Raw genomic sequence first — 11,423 nt, forward strand, 5'->3', positions numbered from 1 at the left:
ACAGAGAAAGCCAAAACAATAAAGCCATAAAAGAGATGCTCAGGAAAAAGATGGAACATGAGTGAAAAGAAAGGAACTCGTTGAACTGCTTGAAAAAACCAATCAAAACATTGACAAATTCATATATACCACTTAAACATCAAATACACCTAAAAGAAAAAATTAAACTCATCTTGTCTACCAACTAAAAAATAAAAAAAGGCCAAATTGTGGTAGTTGTATTATATTTCAAACTGTACGTTGTTGTTGCATGTAGACAACCAAATTTTCCTTTGTATTTCTTGCTTTGATGTTGGGGCATACTCCAATTGAGAAAAGAAGTGTTCTTTAAACAATAACATCGTCAACCGGCAACTTGTAGCGGCAAAGAGGGCAAACATTACTTTGATGAAGCCACTTAACAATACAACCCTCATGAAACACATGCTTACAAGGCAACCTTATACTCATCATCGTACCTCCCTCTTCAAGACAAATAGAACAATCAACCTCTTTTCCTCCACCATCCAACCTTTCCAACGCCTCGATAGCTGCCTCGCTAGCTGGAGTAGGTTTCACCGCCTCGCTCTCCCGCAACGCCCTAGCCTCTTCATCACTACAATAACGCCTTCTACTATATCTATGATCCATTGCGATAACATAATTTGTTATCTCATTAGGACGAAGGTTATCACGGTTTTCGTCTAGCAATTTTTCGACCCCGACTGGTATAGAATCCACAAAAGCATTTGAATTCAGCACACTATCTCCTACAGACAATAAGAAGGTTACGAGTTTTGAGCGACAAGAAGGACAAAATGGGTCATAGGGGAAAGATACACTGCGGGAAGGACATGGACGAAGTGGTGTGACGGCTAATTCTTGGCCGTTAAGATCACATATGATCACTCTTTTAAAAACTTTGCGAATGAAGCTAACTTCAAATATGTGGGAAGAAGAAGGCGTACTGGGTGATGGCGGTAAGTTTTTAAGGTGGTCGTGAGAGCAAGGAATTACTACCTTATCCATGGAGCTAGAAGATCAAGATAATTTGAGTATGTTATAATCTGTGATATGTGAGTGTATAGGGTGTATATATAGGGTGTATACGGTGATGGGTCTAAGTTTTTAAGGAATTAAGGATAGAGTAAGATGAATAACAACGTTTTCAAGAGTGGGGAGGGATTTAAATAGGGAGTTAAATAAATCCAAGTTCTAACATGTTTCCTAAATCCTAACTCTAGTAGTATTTGTGTTTGGGTTGGGAAAGAATTAAGTAATAAAAAGAAAAACAAAATTGCGGGGACTAGTTAGATAATCCGTAATCGTCTACGTTTGAAGAGAAACTTTCCTTAAAAGAGGTAAGCGACAACTCGTTTTCATGACTGTAATTATAGTATTATAGTCAACTTAGAGATTAAGATCCAGTTGTGTTACTTTTTTGTCGATGAAAGCCATGAATTGCCTATCAAAGTTTCAGCTCATATGTATCTATATATGATTTATGAATTTGTTAGGTTGGTATAATGGTATATGCAGGAAGTCGAACACTTCGAGGAAGTTAGATCCGTGGAAGGTACAAATTTTGCACTATGAAAACCTTGTATGGACTATGGAATATGGATACACTACTCACTACTGTATGTTATACTCTGATTAAGGATCCTTTTCTTTTCCTTGTTTTGCACATAGATATAGAATATATTTGAGCCAACTCATTGCCTACATAACCCTAATTATTCTTATCAATTCATGTCGCTAAATATTATAGATTAGACTTATATGAGCTAATTGTCCAATCTCCTACTTGAATTCTCTTGAAATCTGTGCATTTTATTTATTGATACAAGGTAAATAATATTAGAATTCTAAGCAAAACTACTGGCTTATTGCTTTAGTTTCTGCATTACCATCTTCCTTTGTTGTACAAAAATTGTACTATTTTCTTCTACTCATCTGCAGTTTCTTGGCCTTTTTTTTTTGGTGAAAAAGAGCTTAAAATAAAGATAGTTTAAGGTGCAAGGGTGCCTCCTGACTTCAAAGTCCTGTTTTTCATGTTCTGCTGAAGTCCCAAGATAAAGGTTGGCTGGTTGGGCATGCTTGAAGTTACTGTCGAGCTGTCCGTAGTCGGAAACTGATCTTCTCAGAACTTATCTACTGAATCTGAAGCACAAGATTAGTTCTGCAGAAATGCAGCTTTGAATTTGCTCTACTGGTTGGGCAAGCAGGATGTATCTTATAAGTTCATGAAGTTCACTTGAGCATTTTCGATGAGTTCACTTTTGATCCTTTTATTTCCTTTCCTTCACATATGTGTTGAGGAAGCTGCATATTTTACCCTAAACTTCCTACACTATCATTTAGATGAATAAATTGTTTTAGTATATGTTGTTGCACTATCTCAAGTAAACATTATGTGAATATGATTTTGTTAAAAACTTTTGTAAGTCAGTATAGTAGGAGGCTATCATAGTTGTTTAGGATTTTAGTAAAATTTTAGGATTTTGCTTAGGCTATCATACTCACTTATGTCCCGATCTTTTGAACTTGTTTTGACTGAACTGAACTGAACTAAAATAATAACAATAATAATAATAATATAATAATAATAATAATAATTGATATTAAAAAATATAATTATAATAATTAATAATAATAATTAATATTATTAATATAAATAATTATAATAATTATTATAAATACTAATAATAATTATTATTAATATAATATAATTAATAATCAATACCAATAATAAGTAACAAATAATAATGAATAATAACAGGAATAATTATAATTATAATAATAAGAAGAATAATTAATGATAACAATAATTAATAGTAATAATATTAGTTATAATTACAATAATTATAATTGCAATAATAACAATTATAATAAAAGTTAATAAGAAGGAAAAGGTACATATATGCAATGTGCACGTTAAAATTGCGATCGTCATGTTGTCTGCATTCTTGATTGACAACATCATCCTTATAAGAACACTCATGAGTTAAGTACACAACTGGGTACTCAACTTTGCATTTTGTTTCAGTTTGGATACTAAACTTTAAAAAGTTCCAGTTTGGATACTCAAAATGGACGGACGTTACTTTTGGTACTGATCTTTGAAAAGTAACCATTATCGATCGGCATAAAAAAAAAAAATTGTGACGTGGCAAAAATTCAGTTAATTCAGTGCGTTAAAATTCCAGCCCAATTCTTCAACTGTAAAAAAATCAAATACATATTGAAACAATAGGCCAAACAGAAACCATAGCAAAATATATAATTGAACATCCAAAAAATTCGATCTTTCAAGAAATCAGCAGCAGCAAAAAGATTAACTTTCCCAGCAGATTAAGCAAAATGGTGGGTTTGCAAAACCAACACTTACTTCATACAATTCTAAGTTCCCAAATCCATCACATAGTTAGACATTTACAAATCGGAGAAAGTAGTTGTCTAAGTTATATTATTCACCCAAAAAAAAAAAAAATGTCAGTAGTTCCTGCGTTTGAGTTAGCTTGGAGGATAGGGAGGTTGATGATTCTGGTTACTTTTCCATTGAGCAGCTATTGTTGGAAGTCTTCTAGCTACAAGAAAACACAAAAATGAGTTGAAAATGATTTCTATTCTCGATGTATAACTCAAGTTCCTTAATCTAAACTCGAATTGCCCTAGTTTCAAACTCATTTGTCATACCAAAGAGTGATGTAGGAATGGCTATTATAAACCTACGTATTCCAATTTCATGTTTCCAATGACCAAAAACAGAAGATGACAATCAATCCCAGGGAGTTATAGAGGCAGATGCTTACACTTCAAAACAATTAGTTTTTATAGCATCAGCTCACACAAAAATGCAACACTAGATTTGCCTATCAGACCATAAACCTGACCAAAATTCACCAGCTTAGAGGTCAAATTCACTGATTTCTTCTACTTTTCATAATAAAGCTGGAGTAAGAAAATGCAATTAATCACACAACAAAATTTAATTGATAAACACATTAAAAGCAAAAAAAAACAAAGATAAGCACATAGAGTCAAGTAAAAGACAAGAGGCTGATATTTAAATTAAATCTCAAGAACTCTATTGAGTTCCTTTGCGCAATAATAGGAAAGCCTGATAATCTGGATCCAATTTCTCCCCTTCACGACATGGGATTAGAGGAATTTCAGGACCATCGTCGTCATAGTCCTCCTCATAGTGTTCACAGATTTTAAAAAGGCGAAGCTTTCCATCATCGTCTTCGCAGAACATATCATGGCCTTTTCCCCCCTAGCAAATTCAGTTTCTCTGATAGACATTCCCTCCCAAGACAACCCTGTTCTTCCTCCGAATCACCATTAATCTCCATCTTAACCTCAAAAACCTTTTCTTTTCCCTTCCTTTGGGCACAAAACTCTCATTGGGCGTTGGCATAATTTTCTCTCTTTTGTCCTCAGTGTTAGGCTCACTAATTTTTATTCCCTTTTCCTTAGATTTTCGAAGAAAAACCCTAGTTTTAGGTTTAAGTTCACGGGACTTACAAGAAGGGGTGTTAAACACTTTCTCAGCCGTTTTCATTACTTTTTCTAAGGCTTCGAAGGAGGTTTTGCTTAATAAACTGGATGCTTCACCAAACTAACATTTTCCAAGCAAAAGGGCTTCCATCCGAAATAGAATCCGCCAGATTCATGCATACATTATTTTCCTCCTTCATTTTCGCAGAAGCGGTTGCATCTTTTAGGGGTTGAATGTTGATCATCTTTCACTTTTGGTGAGAAGATGAGGAGAGGGAAAAAGATGCACATAGGAAGGAAGAAGATGGAGAGAATGAAATTAAATGAAGAGTGCAAGGAAGGAAGACATGGAGGAGTTAATAAAACCTGCCAAAAATACCGCCTAAATAAAAGTGCAAGTGTTAAGTGGGGGTTCGTGACTCACACACGCCTAGAAAAACGTTTCAAACGGCGAATTTAACAGATTTTCACCAAAAAGTAACGTCCGTACATTTGAATACCCAAACTGGAACTTTTTAAAGCTCAGAACCCAAACTGAAACAAAACGCAAACTTGAGTACCCAGTTGTGTACTTAACTCGAAGACTTACTGTTAAGAGTGGTTTAGGATTTAATTTAGCCTATATGATTTCATCTTTATTGAGTACATTATTGGAGAAACATGACGAATTATACTCGTTTATCACATAGAATTCTTGCTCCCGCTTTATATGTTACTAGTTTTGAAGTCCGTGCATTGCACGGGTTACTGTTTATTTTATTTTTGATTTTTTTTTGTTAACATTGTCGATTTTTTGTTGATGAGAAATGAGATTTTTCAACACAATTTTTATTTTCTCCATTCTTTTTCAATTGCAACAATTACTACTTTGAGTAGTTTCATCTATTCGAATCACTTTACTTTTGGTAAAAGAAAAACAATTATAGTTGACAACATCACCTTTACTTTATATTAAAAACCATCATTAATTACTTAAATTGCCTCATAAAATTGTGTTTACTTTATTAAGGATTTACTTATCCCCATTTAACCCTCTATGCTAAACTATCCTTTTTTATTTCTTACAAACCATTACCAAATTCATTATATTGTTACAGTAGAAAAAGACAGAAAAAGTATTTGTCGTTATGCTTTAATTTCTAGATTTGTTATTGGGATATTTAAATTTTATAATTTTAATGTTCAGTTGAATATTGTAGCTAAGTCTACTATTAAATAGTATCCCAATAATTAGTATGACTAACAATAGCTAACACATATTTAACATGAAAAAACCCAAATGATTCTTTAAGAAGGTAGAGGATAAAAATTTAATAGATGCAGGACAGAAAGAATAGAGAAAAATATGAGTGTCAGCCACAACTTCAACCTTTAATTATTAGCCCATAAACACTAACGCATATAGAATAGAAGATGGAAAAGCAAAAAGAAGATCATAAAGATGGTATAACGAATAAGTTAAATTAAATATAAAATAACCTCTGTTAATAATCGAAAATACTATTTAAGAGAAAAAATTATCCATCAACCATGACCATATCAAGACTTATCAAACTTTCCCTTTTTATTATCTACGACCTCAAATAGTCTAGAAACTCGAACCTTAATTTTCAAATTAGTTTTAGAAGAATTAAGTTCATTGAGAAAAGAATAAGATCTACCATATAGATATATGAAAATAAAAACATAAATAATTATTTATACAACAAATATTCTAGGAACAAAATAATTAGTCAATTGCATAATACCTCTGCAATGTCATTGACAAACTTTCATTTGATTCTCCATGTAATGTCATCATGGTATGTTATAGGTTCAAAACTATATGTTTGACTTTTTATTCTTTATATAACTCAATTTTTAAAAGTATGATTTTGAAAAGCATAGTTGCTATTGTTACATATAATACGCCATTTTTATAGTTAATTTTATATGTATTTAAAAATATAGAAATAATATGTTATTGTTCATCTAAATAAATATATATATTCATAAGTTGTAAAATTATATTGTATAGGGAACTTATTTCAAACACTCTCGATGGTAAAAAAAAAATATATATTGCGAATTATATGTAGCAAAAGTTATATTCAGTTTATATAATTGAATAGGTTGTTTATTCAAAATCAGAGTGTAATCTTCACTTATTAAAAAAAAATCTTATATGTAATTATATCTATGTCAAACACTATTTTTTTAAAAAAATAAAAATTAAAAAGAATGACATGTCATGCTTAGTTGGAGCTCTCTGTAATATTCTAAGGTTGTTTTTGTAAAATCATACTCTAATTTTTTCATCATATCGCTATAGATTTTAATATTTGTCGTGACAACAAAATTTCCTTGATATTTTTTATTGGAATACTAAATTGTTTCGGTTAAAGTGAGTAAGGCTGGTGTTTGGTCCTTAGAGTTCTACAAGAACCCTACAATGCAGAGTTTGAGCAATTTCAATATTGAAAAAAAAATCAATAGCTCATATTAGGGGTGTTCATAAGTATCTGACCCGGTCGATCCGACCCGATATTTTGGATACCCGACCCGCTTTTTTAGTTTTCGGATATTTCATAACAAATATTTGAAAATTTTCGAATATTTCATATCAAATATCCGAAATTTTTTGAATCGGATACGGATCAGAATTTTTCATTTTCGAATATCCGAAACATCCGATTTCAATACCAGATATCCGATGATCCGATCCGGAACTTGTTTTATGAAGTTTTCCTTTGAAAATTTCATTTTTTTTGTTTCCGAATATCCAATGATCCGATCCGAAAATTTCGAATATTCGATCCGATACGATCCATATTTTTTTTGGATCGGATCCGGATCGCTTTTTTCCCGATTCGAAAATTTCGGGTATCCAAAATTTCGGATTGGATCGGATATCCAAAATGAACACACCTAGCTCATATATTATCTTTACAAAACCCACTCTATTTTTTCTCATCAAAATCCACGCCTTATTTTCCCCTTTTTACCAATACACGCTCTTGATTTTAAAAAGTATGGTTCATATACAACTCTGCCTTGTAAAATTTTATAAAACTCTTGAAACATAATATGTTTAATTATGTAAGTTGAACCTATGATAAAATGCTATAGTCACATACTCTCTCCGTTTCCTAAAGATCTTCCTTGTTACTGTTCTTACAAATACCAAGGAGGATCCATTTGTGTGAGATGTGGGATGAGTAAAGTATGAGAGAGAAAGTGGTTAAGAAGTTCAAATTCCTCTAACTAAATCGGGGCAAATCAGGTCAGGTCAAAACTTATTTAATCAGGTCAGATCAGGTCAGGCCAAATAAGTTGGAGAGAATGCAACCTTCAAGAACGCGGTACTACGATAAGCTTAGGATGTGAAACAAAATCTAATCAAACACTGTTAGTAATACCAAAATTGAATTTATATCAAATTTTAACCAAAGTTGCAGTTTTCAACTATCATCAACTGCAGACCTGCAGTTTCGATCAATAGCAATTCAAACAAAGTTCTCCCAATTTTCATTATAAGGAAAACGTTAAGGCGTAATGAGTAGATGAAGAAGATCAACCGAAGTCAAGTGACAAGTAATTGTTTAGGGATTCAATTTTTTTCCATCTAATTTTCCCTTTTTTTCCTTCGATTGTTCAATTATCTTTGTTTATATTTCACATTTTTGCATTATTGATAATTTTGTATGAACAGTCATGATTGTGCGTCAAATTCTAATTACCTAGGGTTTCCAATTCTTCTTCTTTCCTTGTTATTTTCTTACTTTTGTCTTTAGATTGTTCAATAATTTTCCTTCTTGTATTGCTAATTCAAGTAATAGATTATTGATTAACTGATTTGAAGAATCCAAACTAACTGTTGTGGTATTTACAGCGAAACAGAGATATCTACCAGCAAGACTAATGTTGATAAAGAAAAGAATTCGTGTTCAGATGACTTTGATGACAGGTGCGTGGGAGCTGCTCTTTTCTTCCATTTTATTTTTTCTGAATTATAGTGACACTCTTGATCTGATGTAATATAATCTTTTTAAGTTTCTGTTTTGGAGGTTCATGTTTCTGTGAGGCAGCATCTCTGCATCTGCATTCCATGGTTTATTTTGCGTATTTTGGTTGTTTTGGTTACTTATTTGTTATATGTTTGATTAATTCAGTATAAAAAATTTGATATTTGCGAGCTATTACCCTAAGTTGTTTATTTTGTCTTTGAGATTCTATAAGGAGTAGTTTAGGCTATAGATTTTTATTTCTCTTGATCTCTTGAATCTATTAAGGGTTTGTGTATGTAATACTATAAAGTAAAGATTATTCTGAAAATATTAGTGCTGATTTTAGGGCTGTGGTCTGAATGGTTTTGTTGTTCTCTTGAAATTCTTAACAGTACTGTCTAGGGCTGATATTAGTCTAGTGGAATATGGTGGCATTTGCAACTATACAATTCCAAGAGTTGCCTCGCGTAATCAAATTAACAGCACTTCCTATGAATGATGTTGAGAAATATGGACTAAAGGCAATTGATTTCTCCTTGGTTAATAAAGGAACGGGGGATCGCTTATAGTTTATGCAAGGTAATCACCCCACAGTAGTTTTAAATATCTTTTTATTGCTAGAGTATAATATCTACTTGATTATTGGTTTTTCAAGTTTATTAGTAGAATTCAGCATAATAGCTAGTAGTGATAAAAGATGGTTGATGCTTATTATATTAATTAGTGTATTTAAGGGAAAATGGAACATATACATCCTACATAATCTTTGACAACCGATAGTAAACATATTATTATTTACTTCTATAATATTTCTTCAGTTCTTTAGGCATTCGACATAAGCTTTTCAGTTTCTTTTTGATACTATTAGATATTGTATTGTTTCTATGCATTGGATGATTTTTTCAATTCCAAAGAAGTAAAAGGGTTGAGACATGTTATTCTGTTCAATTGAACTTAGTAGATTGGCTGAGAATGTATAATGACATCTTTGGCATAGTTTTTAGCTGTGTTGTTTCGGCAGTCTCCATAAACTCTATTCTAGCTACTAAAATTGCCCATATTTTGAGAGGACCTATGCGAGAGAACACAATATTGAAATGAATATGGATCATTTGAATCAAGCAAAGTGTACACTAGACTATGATTTTTCCCTGAATTGTATACAGTAGATTGTTAAGTTTTACGTGGGCTTTACAAGATTATTTGTATTGTTTTTTTTTAGTACTGATTTTGTACTTTTAGGACCTTGGATATGTACTGGTGAGAGGGAAGGACAAAAAGGGAGAGGGAAGGGGAGCCAAGAGATAGATATCTAATGTCACTAGGTGAGAGTCTTACCATCAAACTATTATTCTGAACTCTGTATATCATTAGTGAATGAACTAATTCAGTAGTAAACGAATAAACTATGGCAGAGTAATTTAGACTTCAATCAATTTCACTCATTGTTAGCTAACAGGCTAGATGTTCTAAGAGAACTAACCAAGATAAATAAAGGACTGATCATAGGAAGCATAAACTTTTGAATTTTGTCCAGAAAAAGAGACGATCTTTTCTATATCTCATAGCGTGAAACTGATAATCAGCTTTCAACTAGTCCAAATGAGTGGAAAATCAAAGACAAAATAACCATTGCTTATTCTTGTGTATAACTTTAAGGTCTAGTTGCTACCTTCAACGTTAAAGAATTATACACTTCAAATTATCTCTTTCATTCCCCCAAAAACCTAATACTTGTAGTAAATTTTTGTGTTTATGTGTGTGCGCTTGAATATGTACAATTGTTAATATCAATTTTAATCCTGTTTTTATTCCTCAGTGATTGATGGAATGGTCAATCAGTTACCAATGGAGATTACCTAATATTCTTTAATTGCTAATGCTATGAAATTGAGCAGGATCAAATGGAAACTATAGGATTATAATGAGATGACTGGATGAAGCATTGACCAGATGTTGCATAGGTGAAGAAGAAGAAGATTAACATCTCTTCCTCATTTCCTTATCCATCTTTATATATAGGTAATTGCATTCTATTTGAAATGCATCAATGTTGCTTACTTGGGGCTTTAAATTCATAATATCATTGTTATCTACTTTCTTGTATTTTTTTGTACTTTTCATTTATTTATTCCATCTAAATTATTTTTTTTGATTATCTGTAGGATGGAAAAGGAAGCTACATATTACGAAGAACAATCAAGAACTAGTATTTTTTTTTTTTGACGGTAGGAACTAGTATTAGTTAGAGATGAATTTTGTTTTTTTTTTCTTTTGCAAAAAGATTGGAAAATTGTTTCTGAAGCAAACGATGTGAGGATTTGTTATATTCAAATCCATTATCATGTACAGATAATTATTATCAATATTTATTATGTTTTTTCTTATTATGGTGGTCTATTTCATTTTTCTCGTAAGTAATGTATTGTAACAAATTTAGGCAAATAAACTTTTCATGGCCACGAATGAATTCGTAGCAATGGATTCTTTTTGAACACATGACAGTTGTAGATAGAAAAAATCATGGTTTGGAATATGAATGGTGGTGGAGTTGTTATTTTAATCTATTTTTTTTATTATTATGTTACAATCTAAATGGTGGTAAAAAGAATCAACAATATGTTCCAATTTGAATGTTGTAAATGGTGGTAGAAAGAATCAACGATATGTTCCAATTTGAATGTTGCAATCTGGTTTGGAATCTTATTGCAATATGTAAACTCAACAATACCTTTGATTTTCTTTTTTCATAAAAACACAGCAATTTGCATTGGACTTGGACTCCATGTCCGACACAAATCGGTATTTTTTTGGGTGAAAAATAATGGCTGGCTATGCTAAACCTCCGACATTTGCGTCACATTAAGTTCAGCATCAAATGGTTTACAATTTGCGTTGAATCTCCATTCGACGCAGATCATATTCGGGAGATTTGCGTCGAGACCTCTAGCGTCA

The 11,423-nt window shown here is 32.0% G+C and overlaps 1 protein-coding gene and 1 long non-coding RNA gene across 2 annotated transcripts; one reads left to right on the plus strand and one right to left on the minus strand.

The window, feature by feature from the left end:
- Nucleotides 1-327: 327 nt before the first annotated feature.
- Nucleotides 328-1,008, minus strand: LOC125493686 (RING-H2 finger protein ATL54-like). Its single transcript, XM_048637170.1, has one exon. The coding sequence runs from the start codon at nt 1,006-1,008 to the stop codon at nt 328-330; it is 681 nt and encodes a 226-aa protein (XP_048493127.1).
- Nucleotides 1,009-7,821: 6,813 nt separating this feature from the next.
- On the plus strand, nt 7,822-10,855 carry LOC125493362 (uncharacterized). The gene is made up of 5 exons (XR_007269916.2): nt 7,822-8,055; nt 8,354-8,428; nt 8,861-9,047; nt 10,367-10,490; nt 10,634-10,855. It is a non-coding gene; the product is annotated as an uncharacterized LOC125493362 (long non-coding RNA).
- Nucleotides 10,856-11,423: the final 568 nt, after the last annotated feature.

The sequence above is a fragment of the Beta vulgaris genome, chromosome 9, assembly GCF_026745355.1.
Source record: "Beta vulgaris subsp. vulgaris cultivar EL10 chromosome 9, EL10.2, whole genome shotgun sequence".
Taxonomy (NCBI): domain Eukaryota; kingdom Viridiplantae; phylum Streptophyta; class Magnoliopsida; order Caryophyllales; family Amaranthaceae; genus Beta; species Beta vulgaris.

Excerpts from the sequence above, each read along its gene's own strand:
- LOC125493686 (XM_048637170.1), bottom strand. The coding sequence starts at position 1,008 with ATGGATAAGGTAGTAATTCCTTGCTCTCACGACCACCTTAAAAACTTA.